General features: G+C 33.8%; 1 protein-coding gene across 15 annotated transcripts in view; it reads right to left on the reverse strand.

The window, feature by feature from the left end:
- LOC135224563 (protein phosphatase 1 regulatory subunit 12B-like) overlaps positions 1-19,022 on the reverse strand; it is a 237,150-nt gene that overhangs the window by 92,935 nt on the left and 125,193 nt on the right. For 13 of the 15 annotated variants that reach the window (XM_064263772.1, XM_064263756.1, XM_064263745.1 and 10 more), the window contains exons 8-10: positions 14,544-14,711; positions 13,824-13,997; positions 11,816-11,918 (exon numbers count right to left, since the gene is read on the reverse strand). In XM_064263772.1, coding sequence (XP_064119842.1) covers positions 11,816-11,918; positions 13,824-13,997; positions 14,544-14,711 — 445 coding nt within the window. The remainder of the gene's footprint in view (positions 1-11,815; positions 11,919-13,823; positions 13,998-14,543; positions 14,712-19,022) is intronic. The other 2 variants (XM_064263736.1, XM_064263727.1) reach the window with 1 other exon arrangement.

Below are 19,022 nucleotides of genomic sequence, written 5' to 3' on the forward strand. Positions count from 1 at the left end.
AATCAGTATTGAGAAATCTAAAAGAGAAAGGCAATGTGTACTTAGTCCAATACAGTTCATCTAAAACCATGAACCTAATCCTATGGTGAAGCCAGGAAAGCAAAGGGCATAACTGCAGAATCCCATTATTTCCACATATTGCATCTGGGCCACAATACTATTCAGAAGACATAATAAGATCATTACAGACCAATTCTTTCATAAACTAATATCATTTGCCAATGCAAACTAATTACTGGCATGCCTTGAGAATCAATTTTTCAAGACCAAAGGCTAATTCCTGGCAAGGAGATATCATGTAGCATATGGGATCAACCGAAAATAGTTGGCCCATAAGGTGTCCATCTGACCCTAATCAAAAACCCTGTGGATAAAATTAAGAGACAGAGGGCTGCCCTGTAGTCAAATGCAGGAGTACCACATAAGACATATCAAGCAACAAACTTCAATCTAGTATCTCTTCCTAGGAACTTGTCTGAAAGACTAGCACGGGATACAGGAAGACTGGGCACCTGGCCTAAAAAAAATGATAAGTGTGTAAGTCATCAATTTTGGAACTGGAGATGTTAAGACTTTCGTGAAAATGTCCTTCTGACTGCTGCTGGGATGGTTTATGCACTGAAGCCAAAGATAGGGATAGGGACAAAAGTCTCCCATCAAAACTAGCCGATGTGGTCAGGCCTTTGGTCAGTTTTGCTCTCATTTACTAGTAGTTTGTTTGTATGGTGTTTTTACATAGCATGTAGTACATATATCTCATATATCTGAAGAAAGAAAAAAAACTCACAACCTGCCAATGCACCCCTTCTTGGTATTGAAGGAAGCACTGTAGCCACATTCATAGGGTGCTACATACTCCAAACAGGTTCTGGGTAGGAAAGTTCATCATAGTTTGAAATACAGTAAGGGGTGACTTAATGCAAGACCACTGCTAGATTTGAACAAACCTGATGCAATGCTGCAGGAGATTTACAAAGGTAGCACTGTAAATTGTATACATAACCCAAGACTTACACTACACCCAAAGAAAACATGAGTGAAACTGAACTTACAAAGAGAAAAAAATTACCCCCTCAATATTACCACTTAACAAAACACATCCAATACAAATATAAAGCAAATCAACTAACACTAGAATTAATAAACGCAAGTTCTTTACTGAGGCACAAACAATTTACTTTGACCAAATACCAAGGCTGAACTTAGAAAAGTGCAGAAAAAACTGCAAGCACAACTTACAAGGCAAAATAAAGAATTCCCCAAAAATCACAAAAACCACAAACATTCATTCACAATATCCCACCAGTCAGAACAGGTGATAAGTCCCTTTCCTACTACAAAGCTCACAGATAGATATAGAAAAAGTCAATAATATTAAATTAAAAAAGGAAAAACACCAATTTATAAGAAAAGTTGCCATACGATGGGATGAGCAATTGGAATGATATCTTTTCTGATTCAACAGATTGAGGCAGCTGGGATTTCCTACAAAGAAGTCAGGCAACTTGCAATTAACGGGGTTGTAGTGATCAAACACGTGCACAACTACTTAGAAAAATTTCTTGTGGATAGAACATCTTTATAAAGTAAAGGAGCTTTACCTAATGGCCTAATCACTGTGATCATACTCTTCTAATCTAACAGCTTATGAAAGTAATATTCAAAAGCTTAAAAATTGGCAGGTGCTGTGGCTATCATTAAAATGCCTAATACTAAATATTTCCTTCAGTTTAAAATGCTTATCTCCTGTACATATCACAAGATTTCCCACAAATTCATGGAGGGTTTATCACTGTAGATGGTATTAAGGGTTCTCTGCAGCATTCCTTCAGCCACAGATGCACTACTTTCTGAATTTTAGTTTTCACCCATTGAAAAATACTAAAATTATCAACCCAAGTACAAGACAACTGGATTCCATGATGTTAGCCTACACATCAAAATGACTTTTCTGTTTCTCTTGAAAATATTATTTACCAGAACATTTCTTTACCACTGAATTCAAATAATGATGGCCAAAATAAATCTGTCAAGCTAACAGGGTAGCCAGTACTTCAGGAAAAATTAAGAACATACAAAAACATATTTTGAAACTTTACTCTCAACCCAAAAGACAGTGATTTACTTCATGTAAAATAAGAAATTTTGCTCCAAGCTGATCATACTAGAAGACTATAAATATTAAATTTCATGAGCCCATTTTTAACTTGCACATATCATACATTCACAATCCCTTTTGCAAAAGTGTGTAACTAACATTTAACTCTACAAACTATCTCTCTTTACAATGAAGACTACTGAGTTAACAAATAAACATATTAGAAGTTTGTGACATCTCATATAATAAGTTGCACACAACTAAAATTAATCTTACCAGCTGGATAAATTAAAAAAAAAGAAGTTACCAAGAATTTAATGACTTTGTAAAACATTGTCATTCATCACAGAAATGTAATCCCAGCCTCAACAAACTCATATAGTCAAGATCCTGAGCTCTTAACTCAGTTTGCACTATCCTCCTACTGGTAGTGCCACACTTTCATCCTCCCTTTTTTTATTGCAGGAAAAGAGAATTGAGCTCACAGTGGATGGGAAGATGGTAGTCCACATTCAATTATGTAATAGGACAGTATGAAACTGTAATGAATACATCATCATCACAGCCCCATTAACCCTCTTACGCCGAAGCCCTAAAAATCAAAACCTCTCCCGTATGCCGGTGCCGGTTAGGAGTGAGCGCGGAAGCGGAAAAAATAATTTTTTCAAAGAATCACAGCGCACTTAGTTTTGAAGATTAAGAGTTCATTTTTGGCTCCTTTTTTTGTCATTGCCTGAAGTTTACTATGCAACCATCAGAAATGAAAAATAATATCATTATCATATGTAAATAATGCGATATATGGTAGCGAAAAAAAAATTCATACATAATTGTATTCAAATCACGCTGTGCAAAAAACGGTCAAAGCTAATGAGTTACTTTTTTTTTCGTTGTATTTTACACTAAATTGCAATCATTTTTATATATAATACATTGTAAAACAATAAAAGCAACACCGGAAAATTATCACAAAATGATGTACCAATTCGTAACACGCGGACGTAAAAAAATGTTTTTTTCAAAAATTCACCGTAAATCTAAATATTGTTCTAGAGACTTCCAATTTGTTTCAAAATGAAGACAAATGATTGAATATTACGATGCTGTAAGAGTTTTAGATTAGAATTGCAGATTTTGACCATTTCTGACGAGTTAAATTTGACCGAATGTCGAAATTTTTATATATATATTTTTTTATATGCACATATTTCGGAGATGGAAAAAGCTACAACCTTCAATTATTTTTTATTGTATTCTTCATGAATTTGCGCACATTTTGATATAAGAAACTCTATAAAAAGGCTAATATGAAAAGGAGCAAATATTAGGATAATGCGATGTACGCATTTTGGAGACTTGCGGCCGTGAATCGGCACGCTGAGGGAAGTTAAATATATTTTTCAAAAATTCACCATAATTCACAATATTGTTCTAGAGACTTTAAATTAGTTTCAAAAGGAAGACAAATGACTGAATATTACTAGGCCGTAAGAGTTTTAGCTTACAATTGCGTTTTTCAACTATTTTGGTAGAGTCAAATTTGACCGAACGTGGTTTTTTTTCTATTTATTGTGATTTATATGCAAATATTTCAAAAAAAAGAGAAAAGCTACAACCTTCAATCATTTTTAGTTGTATTCTACATGAAATTGCACACATTTTCATATATAAAACTTTATGTAACAGCTAATTTTAATTGGTGCAATCATTTCGACAATCGCACACAAAAAATTCTGATTTTTTCGGAAGAGTTACCGCGCGCACGTAAGGAAAATGTTTTTTTTTTTTTTTCATAAATTCACCATAAATCAAAATATTGTGCTAGACTTCCAAGTCATTGCAAAATGAAGGTAAATGATTGAATATTACTAGAATATAAGAGTTTTAGCATACAATTGCGTTTTTTGACCATTTCAGTAGAGTCAAAGTTGACCGAAAGTTGAAATTTTTGCACTTAACGTTATTTATATGAAAATATTTCAAAACTGATAAAAGCTACAACCATGGGTTGTTTTTAGTTGTATTGTGCATGAAATTGCGCACATTTCCATATATAAAACTTTAAGTAACGGCAAATTTAAAATGGTGCAAACATTAGGACAATCTCGCAAAAAAATTTATCGGAAGAGTTACCGCGCGAACGTAAAGAAAAATTTTCATAAATTCACCATAAATCGAAATATTGTGCTAGAGACGTCCAATTTGTTGCAAAATGAAGGCAAATGATTGAATATTACTATAATATAAGAGTTTTAGCTTACAATTGCGTTTCTCGACCATTTCGGTAGAGTCAAAGTTGACCGAAGGTTGAAATGTTTGCACTTATCATTATTTATATGAAAATATTTCAAAACTGATAAAAACTACAATCATGGGTATTTTTTTTGTTGTATTTTACATAAAATTGCGCACATTTTCATATATAATACTTCATGTAAAGAATAATTTAAAATGGTGCAAAAATTATGTCAAAGTGACAAAATAATTTTTGAGATGTGTCACTGATACTTTTTAATGTGATAAGAAAGAAATTCGCGCTTGCGCGCCTGCTTAGCGATTGTAAACAAAACAACGCCTTGATCTGTGAACTCCCAGCATCCCCCAAGGCGCGTGATTCAAAAGTTTTCGGCTGGTAGGTCTATAAGTATTTTTCCGCAAATTTAAAAAAAAACTTTTTTGAGTCGATGTATGATACGTCCATTCAGCATACGGGAGACATTTTGACTCGATGTTTAATACGTCCATTCGGCGTAAGAGGGTTAATCATACAGTATACCCACATTATCATATAACCTTGAGGAAAGCTGCAGACTAGGAGTCAAAAGCAGCACATCACAAGACCTAAAAAAGGACATTTAGTTGGATAAGATCATGCACATTTTACATCAAGACAGTACTAATATTACTTAAACAAGTACTGTATTTGATAAATGGTTGCTAAAGAACTCAAGATACCAAAGAGCATGAAGGATCTGTGATGACAAAGAAAATAGGACATACGTACATACTAACACACAGATTGACAATCTATGAACAATTGTCAACTTTTGAGATAAACTTAATTGCAATTCCAACAAGAGACTTATGGTTGATCTCCCTTCAAGTAAATCTGTAAATGAAAGGGGTCTACCTCTGGACTTCCACTGAAATCCCTTGAACCTTGTAGCAGTTCCAGTGACAATGTAAGCACAAAACACAATAACAAACAGAACATAAACTTTCATGTACATCAATGCTAGATGGTCTACCTTTGTTTAATTAAAATCCCTCTACCTATGTAACAGACGCCAACATGACAAGGAGAGTCTGACAGACTGATAATCTCTCTTCATGAAAAAATGAGATCAAACAAGTAAAAAATGCAATGAAATTTCTTCGCCACAATTAAGTTTTCTGTCCAACTTATAATCAAGGCCACCAAAATCAATCTATCTTTCAGTGGTCTCAGTATAATGCTATAAGCCATGGCCCATGAAACTTCAACCACAGCCCAGCAGTGGCCTGTCCTATATCATTGACAGATGCATGATTATAGCTAACTTTAATCTTAAATCAAATAAAAATAATTGAAGCTAGAGGGCTGCAATTTGGTTTGTTTGATAATTGGAAGGTTGACGATTGAAACCACTTTGCAGCCTTCTAGCCTCAGTAGTTTTTAAGATCTGAGGGTGGAAAAAAAAAAGCACGGACAGACAGACAAAGCCGTCACATTAGTTTTCTTTTACAGAAAACTAAAAGCACTGCATTGGAAAACGCAGTCCTGGGAACCTTGTTAACTGTATTAAAGGTGAAAAGTGAAAATGAAGAAAAATCATTACCAGTGGAAGGATGGAGCTTGGTCAATGAATTTTTTTTTTTATCTTGACTAGTAGGAGTTTCTTGAGACAACAATTTCTGTGCTCACAGATATGGGACATTTATACGATTATGCAGTCTGATGCATTTCTGTATACGATTATGGAGGCTGATGAAACAAATTATCAATTGTAAAAATTATTGCTGTTGCTGTATTGTAACAGCAAAAATTATGACTACAATAGGGAGGTTTGCAGTAATTACAATTTTTTCTAACCCACCAACCAAAATAAAGCTAACCTATTTTATCCAAACTGTTCATTTCAGTAATGTTACCATTTCTGCAAAATACTACATACAAAAGGCATCAAACTAAAAAATAAGAACACATTTCTACTCCCTTCCAATGATCCCATAAATATAAGAGATCTTAGTTGTTACTACCCAACAACAATACTTGTCTTATGAACTCATATGCTAAAAAAATGAAAGTTCAAAAGGCTTTGAGCTCCAAAAAATACAAACCTTTTATTTTCCCTACCTATACCTTGACACTCAGAAGACATTCTTAACCAAATAACAATGATCTATTACAAAACAAAACAAAATTGCAGCTTTTAATGCTGGGCAACACCAAAAGGTCTTACTCATCTCACCAGTGATAGCAATTCCCTGCTACTCTTCAAGACAGAGTAAAAGAATTTCCAAATCTAAGGGCCAAGGGCAAGGAAGTGGGAGACACCATATGTAGGGAAGTTTGCATCTGCAGAACAAAATTTCTAATTCTTGTGTGCCCTTAAAAGATAAACACCTAGTGAATATCTTGTCCTTGTCAATTCTCATGCAAGTTTGCATCTTGCTTGCAAGTCAGTAAAAGCAGCTCTCCTTAAATCATGACTGGACTGGCATTACTTAGGGTCTTTTTGTCAAGATACATTTACAAAAAGCCCAGAATTTTCTACCATTCAACCAAGCCCACCAGGCCTTCAATCATGAATCTCCTGCCATGTTGATATGTCATGCTTGTGACCACTCTGTCCAAGTCTCTACTTGCCTCTCCCATAAAAATACCTACTGTCCTTGTCCAGGAATAAGGTAAATACAGCTTTGCCTAACTCTCTCAGTCATGCCCATGATTCTGGTTCCTTTCAATTTCATACACCTCTTCTTGTTCTTATCAGTCACAACCATGTTCTGATGTCCTCTGAGACATTCTTGTAGCTTCTAATGCACGAAATGGGTAAACCACCCGTTAAAATGTGCATGTTGAAATTAAGACTGAAAATTAACTTATTAGGCAGATGAGGAAATAAACTTCTACTCAGCATTAATCACTGCTATTTTGCATGTAGGTAATATACATGGTCAAGCCATACCTCCCAGGTGTTAGGATGTAACATACAAGGTTTGTTTATTATCAAGACAAAGAATTTGAATACACGAGTGAAAACGTCATTTACACACTAAATCTGTATTTGAACCTACAGGATAACTTTTTTGAATTATAATTTAAATATTACTGATGCTCCTTCAAAACCTGGACTAAATTGTTAAATCAAAATTGATCGTGAAAAATATAAATGTTTTCTAATCCTTAATCAAATATTCTAACTGGTTTCAAACTCTTAATTATATTACATTATTGGACTTGCTGCAGCATGCAACACCCTGGCACTTAATATACCTTGCATAAAAATGAACTAATGTTTGAGATTATACATATTTGTACAGGTAAAATATGTATTATGGGAAGTGTTTTGCATATTACAATTAACTTTTCTTTCATACAGCTAGAAGACACAGCTAGAAGACCACATAATATTCAAAATAAAAAAAAAGTAGCCATGGGGACCCTATACTTAATATGCACAGCAAAAGGCCAATTGGTAAATTGTAAACCATGAAAAATAATCAATAAAAGAGGTCAACTGATAATCCTTGGTTATTATGAATCCCTTATTCATTTCTCACTAATCTGTGAAGTTTTCCCTACTACATTAACCCTTAAACGCCGAAGCGGTATTTTAAAAATCGTCTCCCGTATGCCAGCGGCTTTCGCGAGTAAGCGCCGAAGCAGAAAAATGTTTTTTTTTCAAAAAATCACAGCACGCTTAGTTCTTAAGATTAAGAGTTCATTTTTGGCTCCTTTTTTTGTCATTGCCTGAAGTTTAGTATGCAACCATCAGAAATGAAAAAAAATATCATTATCATATATAAATGTATTGGGATATATATGACAGCGCGAAAAAAAATTTCATATATAAACGGTTAAAGATAACAAGTTATTTTTTTTTGTTATATCGTACACTAAATTGCGATCATTTTAGTATATAACACATTGTAAAATTATCAAGGCAACACAGAGAAAATATTATCACAAAATGATGCATGAATTTGTAACTCGCAGACGTAAAAATAAAGCAGTTTTCAAAAATTCACCATACGTTGAAATATTGTGCTAGAGACTTCCCGTTTGTTGCAAAATGAAGGTAGTAATTGATTAAATATTACTAGACTGTAAGTGTTGTAGCTTACAATTGCAGTTTTCAACCATTTCGGTAGAGTTAAAGTTGAGAAAGGACGACTTTTTTCTATTTATCGTCATTTATATGAAAATATTTCAAAACTGATAAAAGCTACAACCATAGGTTGTTTTTTTTTGTATTCTACATGAAATTGCGCAAGTTTTCATACATAAAACCTTATGTAACGGCTAATTAAAAATGGTGCAAACATTACGACAATCGGATGATAAAATTTATGATTTTTTCGGAAGAGTTACTTCGCGTACATAAGGAAAAAGTTTATTTCATAAACTCACCATAAATCGAAATATTGTGTTAAAGACTTCCAATTTGTTGCAAAATAAAGGTAAATGATTGAATATTACTAGAATGTAATAGTTTTAGCTTACAATTGCTTTTTTCGACCATTTCGGTCGAGTCAAAATTGACCGAAGGTTGAAATTTTGGCGCTTATCGTTATTTATATGAAAATATTTCAAAACTGATAAAAGCTACAACCATAGGTTGTTTTTAGTTGTATTCTACATGAAATTGCACACATTTTCATATATAAAACTTTATGTAACGGCTAATTTAAAATGGTGCAAACATTACGACAATCGGACGAAAAAAATTCAGATTTTTTTCGGAAGAGTTACCGAGCGGACGTAAGGAAAATGTTTTGTTTTCATAAATTCACCATAAATCGAAATATTGTGCTAGAGGCTTCCAATTTGTTGCAAAATAAAGGTAAATGATTGAATATTACTAGAATGAAAGTGTTTTAGCTTACAATTGCGTTTTTCGACCATTTCGGTTGAGTCAAAGTTGACCGAAGGTTGATATTTTGGCACTTATCATTATTTATATGAAATATTTCAAAACTGATAAAAGCTACAACTATGGGTTGTTTTAAGTTGTATTCTACATGAAATTGCACACATTTCCATATATAAAACTTTAGGTAACGGCTAATTTAAAATGGTACAAACATTACGACAATCAGACGAAAAAATTTATGATTTTTTCGGAAGTTACTGCACGGACATAAGGAAAAAGTTTTTTTCATAAATTCACCATAAATCAAAATATTGTGCTAGAGACTTCCAATCTGTTGCAAAATGAAGGTAAATGATTGAATATTACTAGAATATAAGAGTTTTAGCTTACAATTGTGTTTTTTTACCATTTCAGTAGAGTCAAAGTTGTCCGAAGGTTGAAATTTTGGCACTTATCGTTATTTATATGAAAATATTTCAAAACTGATAAAAGCTACAACCATGAGTTGTTATTTGTTGTATTCTACATGAAATTGTGCACATTTTCATATATAATACTCCATGAAACGGCTATTATATAAAATGGTGCACAAATTATGTCAAAGTGACAAAATAATCTCTGAGATGTGTCGCTGATACTTTTTAGAAATTCGGCCTTGCGTGCCTGGGTAACAATTTTAAACAAAACAACGCCTTGATCCGTGAGCTCCCAGCATCCCCCAAGGCGCGTGATTCAAAAGTTTTTGCCTAGTAAGTCTATAACTATTTTTCCACAAATTAAAAAAAAAAAATTTTATATAGACGTACCAGACGTCCAATCGGCACCCAACAGACAATTTATATCGACGTTTAATACGTCCAATCGGCGTTAAAGGGTTAAGTGAACATTGCACCTAGAAGGGTACAAAAAATCATAAACAACTTGAATTATGACCCAGTCACACACAATGATTTTACACCCTGTATGTTAGAAGTTCCTATATCTTGTGTACAGTGCTGCTTTTTGCTGAAATTAAATAAATCCCTTCCCAGAGGTCATTCCTATTTATTTAATGGGCTCATAAAATGTAACTGGTCAATAAAAGTCATTCAGTGTACATAAAAAGTTTTTTAATTGCTTTGCAATAGGCCTTTCCTTTCTTGGTATCTATCAACTAATAAATAAATGTTATGTGGATTAAAGATTCGAATACTAGGGGTGTAGGCTAAGTGACTAAATGTGTAGTAATTATTTTTTACACTGGCTTCAGTCTTAATTCAGCAATTAGGATTACCAACCTGTTATTGTTCTTAAGTGCAATATTAATTTCTGCCATTAATCTGTATTATGTTCCTGTGTGCTTATTTTAAGGGACTTGAAGATTTCAAAAAGATTTTCATATTTTTCATAATTAATATTCCAGTCTAGATCTCTCCTCTCCATAGTAAATTTTTGCACCAGAGCAGTCTTTCTTTTTATGACAAGATAAAAGGTAGTATGGAGAAAACTTTCCACATGGGATAACCTATTATGCTAAAAGACACTAAACAATGACACAGTGCTCACGCCAGTGAAAAGGGGCACACTTCTTTGCCAGGTTCCCCTAAGATGAAGCAAGAATCAGACAAAGTAGTAAGATTCTAACTGGGCTGCCCAGATAATACCATTAAATGTGCACATGAATGGTGAAGGGATTCATATATGAATAATTTGAAATAAAACTCAAGTGTTTATCATTCAATAACATGACCTGAGTCACTAAATCTCCTATTGTGTTTATCTTTTAGCTTTGCTTTCCATAACAAATCACTTCTTTGACTTACATTAATTGTAACTAGTGAATTATCTTCATGTCATTCCAAAACGATTGTAAATTGGAACGTTGGTTATACAAATATTAAGTATTGAAATGGAGATGTCAATAAATTTTGAGAGAATGAGTCCCATCTACATGATTCACATCCAAAGGGATTACAGTGGCCTTCTGCATAATTCATGCTAGGTAATAAGTGCTCAAGAAAGTGCTTTTAAAAGAATTTACTGTACTTTGTGGAATTTAAATTACTTATCCACATTTTGCCTTTTCTTACTTGTGTATTACTAAATTAGTGTGGTCTAAGTTTTCTGTTATGCAAAAATGCTTAACAGAAGATCCTGTGTAACTCATGCCACCTCTGCAATTTGCAGCAGTGGTTACTAGTTTATTTCATAAGTTTTGTCTTTAGTGTTTGAATGCACAACTGCTTCTAAGCTCCCTTTTGTAAATAAGATTGAATTAACATCTGAATGACAAAGCTTGTCTGAAAATTGTAACTATTATCATGAACACCCTTCTAACCACAACAGCGCCCAAAAAGCATTGTATATTTTCATCAGTTATGAATATACACGGAGTTAACTAATTTTAGAACACAAAAGCATTATCCAACATCCACTGTACAAACATGCGGAACCCCCAGACTATGCTTATCTAAAAACGTGCACTACTGAGACATTATTCTTCAAGACTAATTAATGTAAATCTTCAGCTCTGCCCAGAAATCTCCACAAAAACATAACCTATAAAATATGCTATTAATATAAACACTTCAACAGATTGTAACAACCAACAAAACCACTAGTGTTTACTACCCAAAACAGAGGCAACAGCAGGTCTTACCTTTCATCCTTCTCCGGCAGGCTTATTCTCTTACCCGTCAAATCTTCACTTTCTCTATTATTAACACGTGTTGGTGTGGATATAGTACGGGATACTTCTTGGTCTGTGGCAAGAAATATAGATACAAATTTATTGTTCCCCTTTAAAAAATATCTAAAGATAAGAGGACTTTGTCCAACACTGAAAATTATAAATGCATGATACAAGCAAAATGGTATAACATCTACGCATGAGGGCACTAATGTGAGTAATCAAAGATCACATTCTGAAAAATTACTTTATTAGAACAGGCTGTTCCTTTGTAACAATACTTGATGAGTACCCCAAGGTCTGGTTAAACTCATTTTTAATGTGATATTGTTCTTTCATAGGGTTAAACTTCTAATGAAATTTTTCCACTATTGTCTATCTTGAGCAAATTCTGTTTGAATTCTCATCTGGCTCAGATACTCAGCAGTGACACGTGGGCCTGCAGGGAGTTGACATCCTGCTACTTCGAGATCTACTGCCTTTTACTGAATGCTACAACCAAAAAGGCAGTGGAAGGTTCAGTCCCAATCACACCCAGTGAAGTAATAAAGGTTCTTGACATTATACCTTTGTTCCCAATTTTTACCTTTCACTTTCCATATGTTCAGTTTAATTTAATCTATCTGTAACAGTTTAGAAGCGACTCAGTCGGACTTGATAAACTACCGAGAGGCTAAAAGTAATTACTGATTTCAAATACACCACCATTCATACCAGAACTTATACCAGATGACCTCCATCCCTGATTCTCAGCATAATTTAAAAAACTTTTCAGGCTCTGCTCATTCTCATCTAAGCATTTGTCCCCATGTACAGAAAAACACTTAAGTCTTTCACAGGTATCAGAAGCAATCCAATTCGATGTCACTTAAGTTGATGTTATTCTCTCTCATACTGGCCACTTAATATCAAGTTTGCAATGCAGTATATTGTAAAATAAGAGAAACTGCATGAAAGTTTGTCCTCCATCTTAACTACCTCACATTTCAACTTCTTAAAACATTAGCTCTACTTGAACACATCTGAACATTGAAGCCACTACAATCCACTTAAGTAGACAAGTCCATATTCAGAATATAATCCATTTTAGCATATCTATTAAATTTAGTAATGTAGTATATTTTATTTCTGACCACCTTCAATTTTGCCAACAGAATCCACAAGGATACTTCCAAGACTTCTTTTCCAGACATTGTATTCTGAGCTTTCACTAAATTCCATAAGCTATAAAGATATACTACAGATTTATTCTTATGAACAACAAAAACTTTTAAAGAACATTTTCATGAAGTAGGCCAACAAATTTTGTAAGAACCATTGAACTAGAATGATGGTATATGCTGTGTGCGGGAAGAGCTAAAGGCCTAACTAGAAGGGAGTTCTGGAAACAGTGAACAAGAAATGGTAAAGTGGAGAGAACTGATTTCATATCAAGCCCTATACAGGGGAAAAATGGCAAAAATTCCCATGATTCTAAAGACAGATATAATAAAACTGAATTATTCCACTGCCTATGTACGAAATAACTGTAATGTTTGGAAAAACTACCTTATGTATTAGCTCCAATTTGCCCTTTCAGCAGGTTTCAAAAATCAATTCTTCTTTGTATGCACTGGTCCATACTTATAATAATTTTCACTAAATGTTGCACATTCAGAATTAAAACTAAAAGGGTGTGTTTTAGGAATAAAAATCAACTGGACTTGATAGCAAGCACAGTACAATTGAAAATCAGCCTCACAAATTGGAGGGGATAGAAATATTCACTTCTTATTCCTTTTTATGTAAAGGGGACCATAAAATGATTGAGTACCTAAAGGGAATCATAATTTTAATTTTAATGACAAACTTTTTATTGTCAAAGACAGCTTACATGCAGTATATCTGTACAGTGACTCATTGCATATTTCTCATTAATATCCTCATACCAGTTAAGAAAGGCTTTTAAGTGGTATCCTAGTGACTGCCATCCACTTACTTTTATCGTCTTGAAGTGGTTTTCTAAGGGAAGACGGTCTTCTCCAAGACTGTACCTCTGATTCATCCATGGCATTTTCTCCTTTGGCCTGAGGAACTGTCCGAGTATTATTTTTATCCGGACTAGTGGGGATAATCTGTGGATTTTTTTCTTTATTAACTTTATTCTTCTTTTCTGAAATGGCACAAAGAGAAAAAGTTATAAGAAGCTATTCTATATGAAATCCTAAAAAATGCTGATCCAAACTAAAAATTTACTGTATCTGGCATGACAATTCACTAATAACCTCAACATACACCAAAACATTTCAAATCAAATGAAACAGGCTATGTGTGTTCACACTGCTAATGCATTATCTGAGAACAGTAAAACTACATGAAATGACATATCTCTTCATCACTGCTTATCATTCCAGAAAGTAACATTTTTCAAAACTAAACTGTCAGCTTTCATATAAGTTAATCATGGTCTAAGAACTAAACATTACAATAGAGGACACACAAAATTACATGAAACAAAAAAGGCTATCTAAAATCTCTAATTTGCTAATAAAGCTTATTTACTGTGTGCTTCATATGGGCCCATGCCACAATGCCATTATTCTAATAATGGATCGTGTCTAAGCCTGGCATACCCACAGATAAGCAACAAAGAAGATACAATTATTAAAGTGCAAGAAGTCGACTGGGTGACAAGTTAATGTCAACTATGACGACTTACCAACTAAATAATGCAGAGGGCTAAGCGCACGAGTGCAACTACCAGATAAACCACCATCCTCATTCTCCTTCGCACTATCATCATCATTATCATCTTCCTCTTCACTATCTGACTCTGAGGAGTCACTACTATCACTACTGGTAGTATCCTCACTACTCTCCTCATCGTCTGAGAGGAGTTTTCCAGTTTTTTGTATATAAAGCAGCAGCATGTAAAAGGATAAAGCCAGTTCATAAGAAAAAATATAGAGCAGATAAAAAATGATGAATATGACTACAATCAGTCAGAAAGTTAGACATATGACAGTAAGAAATGTTGTGTTAATTATTAAGGCATGAGAGAGGTACATTAGACAGCAATCACATGAAGAATGCAGAAGGAATTTCAAGGACAAAGAAAGATGCAACAGATTATCCTCCTTTACATCAAAATCCCAGAAATTACTAAAGGGCTATATAATTAATCCGAAAATTTACCTACAAAATAATTTTTCTTTGTTTCCAGACCCATTAAAATTTGGACATATAACTGATCCTTGACTAAGCATTTCTACGTCAAATGAACTATATAATTTCATGTGCTGAAAGTAACCCAAATTTTGTATGAGCTTGATATGGCCATCAATATTTGGTTTGTTTTATACAGCAAAATCTTACCCACTGCTTGAGTAATAACCCTGATTCTCCAGTTGAAGATGACACTACGTACTGTGCTGTATTTTATTAACATACAGTCAAACCTCAGTTTTCGTACGCCTCTCTTTTTGTACGTTTCAGTTTTCGTAGAATTTTTTCTACAAAATTTTTTCTCAGTTATCATGCATTTCCTCAGTTTTTGTACACTAGAAAATGCTCCATCCCGGGCCCAGCACATGACCGGCCCATATTGAGCGCCCAAACAAGCATCCCATCTTTCATGACCCATTCTGCTTTTGTGTTTTTTGTTTTTGTGCCGTTCTATTTGACTGCAACTGCTAAATGCTAAATAAGCCATCATGGGGCCAAAGAAAGTTCCAAGTTCTAGCCCTTCTGTAAAAAAAGGTGACAATCACTATAGAATTCAAGAAAGAACTCATAGCAAAGTGTTGGAGGAAGTTCCATGCTGGTCTCAGTGAGAAATGCCAACAAAGAAGTTGTAATCTGTGTCCCCAACACATTTAATGACAATGCCCTGTTTAACTTTAAGGGAATTTTAAAGAAAAGCCAGAAACAAATGTCTCTAGATAGTTTTGTTGTGCCACAGGGGTTTAGTAACTATCAAACTGGTCCTAGTACCAGATAGAAAGAAAGAAAGAAAAAAAAGAAAAAAAAGAGGGGCAGTAACCTCAGATAGAGCCAGTAAAAAACAAAGATAAGTAACCCCAGATAGGCCCTTGATGCCTGAAGTCCTTCTGGAGGGAAATTCCCTTTCCAAACAATAACCTCTCCTCCTCTCAGTCTTCCATACACTAATAAGTGTTATCCATAAAGGTAAGAGCGATGTTAACTGCTCATTTATTCATTTCATTAGTCATCTATGTCTTATTGTTTTCTGTATGTAGAACTGCTTTTATTCCCTATAAAATATACTTTTTAAAAATATTTTTGGGGGTTTGGAATTAATTGTATTTGTCATTAATTCCTTATGGGAATTATTTTGTTTCGGTTTTTGTATGTTTCGGATTTCATGGGAAGTTCCGGAAAGGATTATGTACGAAAACCGAGGTTCCACTGTACTTCAAAAATAAGGTCTCCAAAAATATGAATACTATATCTAAAACTACTTCACAATCTTCACTAAAGAAAGTTTCAGTTATAGCTCAAAATGTTTGACAGAATTATAAAATACATACCGTACATACTTTTCTTCCCAGTGAAAAATAATAATCTGAGGGACATGGAGGTTTCAGTACACATTTCGTGCATCTCTAACTCTTACTAAAATCATATTCAAATCTCAAATATTCCAATTGGTTTCCACAACAGCATCAAATTACCTTTTTTTCACTCTATCTTTTAGGCAAACCGTAAAGAGTTCTAAGGTTTCTAGGTAACTTTATCCTTACTCATTTCTTTACTCTGTCAAGTCAAATAATTTGAGAGTGAAAGTCTCAAACATGGTGAACAAAAATTAATGCCATAAGAGGACAACTATGGAGATTGGGATGTGAAAGGTGGAAGAATGGGATTTAAGCAAAAATTTGGAAAGAAAAGAGTAAGACTAGGGAACACCCAGACAAATTGCACCATCCAGATGGTTAACATTACACAGGTATGAAAGGAAATTTTGCTGAATCTTAACAAAGGCATTCAGAGAAATGGAGTTGTAGAATAATAGTACTACAAGAAAACAAAAACTAGAAAAGTGCAATTGAGAAGGTCAATCAAGAAAATGAGCCATGCATGAAGAACACCCACTAGGCAGGTAGGACACTGCTATACAAGAGGTAGTGTATTGAGAACAAGGAAAACTGGAAAATTTTCTATTATCTTAAGTCTCAATAAAATTAAATTACAATAATTCACATATTTTACTACATATAAGTACTGCCCAGCACTACTTGATGGCTGCTATTGTCTTCTTTTGTTCCACTTCAGTGACTTCTCCCAATGCATGAAGTAAACTACAGTATGTATTAGTAATGCAAAATTATCAAAATATTTGTTTTGCACATGGATAGTTTTCATGCATTCACAATGACAGGCATGTAAGCCTAAAAGCTTATAAAACAGGAACAAAAGCAGACTTGTGCTCGAGACTGTATTACATATACTAAATTCTTTCACATGAGTCTGTTAACATCCATGGCTATTATAGCTTTTGGTTATGATCTGACACTTTACAAAGATTGTTTACATGCAAGTCCTGAAATTTGTGTTAAATGTTAGTCATAGTACACAAAACGAAAGGTCATAAGCCCTCTCTTTAAAATAGCTACCCTTCAGCTTATCATTACAGATGAGTCTTGTGTTGCTCTTTCCGAAGCATCAAATTTCCTTAGATATTTTTCTTACGGGCATAATAGATTCAATTAAATATGCATATTAAAAACACTGAGTGAATTTATTTTCAACTAATACCACCTATTCTATCACAGCTGTAAGAGCCTCAGATCTTCCCAAACCTCCTACAATTCATACCCCCAATCACAAAGCATAAATAATGGATTAAACTGGTTTTGAAAATATAGTTTTTAGGGATATTCTTTTACATATACAGTACTAAGAACAAGGTATTGTATCTGAAGAAAAAAGATACTGAATCTAAAGAAAAGAGAATTTACATTCAACATATAGAACTGGGAATAAATCATCCCACCATGAAGAAATATGAGATTTGAAATCAATGAACAGTACAACCAATGAATTTGCAATAAGTGTTAATATCAATAACTATGGTCAAAATACAATACAAATACTGTACAGTATGACAAACCTATATAACCTTCACCATACATATTTGTTAGCCCTGACTATACTGGCTCATTCATTAATGCAATCCATTACCCATATAAGCCCTAAACTTTGCAGTGTACATATCCAGGTGCCTGATGCAAAATATTTTTAAAAATCCTGCACACATGCTTATTTAACTCCAAAATTCTTGAGGATAAACTCATACTAATAATACTGTCTCCATTCTTGTGTGCACCTTGGTAGTAATTAAATGCATTAACACTTTCCAAGAATTAATTTGGTTTCAAATGTGTTTGGTAAAGTACATTACAGGATTTAGTCTTTAATATTTTTACATTTACCTTCTATATGTAGTGTATTTCAATTGTTTTTCATTTCATGAGCTTTTAGCCAGCAACTATCATCCTTTCATTGCTGAGAAGTCTTCTGCTCTTGTTTATCTTTTGTACTTTGTCCTAATTAAACATCTGTCATCACAGTTTCCAGTTTTCCTCATCTGCATTTATGCTTATGTAATTTCATACAGGAGTTTCTTTCATTTTCTTTTTGTTTTCCCCTTGCCCTGCCTGGATTAGGGTATATTGTGTGCACAAGGATGTTCACTTATGCAAATTCCTGTTTGCCCCTTTTCACAGTATTTGATCTGTTTGTTACCTTTGGTCTTCCTACCTTTGTTTCTCCTTTCCTTTGTTTGTCTTCATTAATGTGTGTTTGGTTTTTGTCACAGATAAATGAATATTAAGAGAGAATCTGAAAGGACTTGTGACTTAGCTAAATGCATTCTGAAATAGTTTTTTTTGGAAATGGTTTATTTCATGTACCTGGAAGTGTTCCAAAGTTTAGGGCTATCATGATTAATAGGTTTGTATGACATTCAACTTTTGTTATAGAAATATACGTAGCATTTACAGTTGTGCTAAAATGCCACTCATTACAATACTAAATTTAAGATTTATTCATATGACGTCCATGATCATTCCCACAACCTCAATTCACCCTGTTTCATTCAACATATTTGCACACATTAACTTCATTCAAATACATGACCAAAACATTTCACATTTAGAACTGAACTAGTTATAAG

This window comes from Macrobrachium nipponense, chromosome 20, assembly GCF_015104395.2.
Source record: "Macrobrachium nipponense isolate FS-2020 chromosome 20, ASM1510439v2, whole genome shotgun sequence".
NCBI lineage: Eukaryota > Metazoa > Arthropoda > Malacostraca > Decapoda > Palaemonidae > Macrobrachium > Macrobrachium nipponense.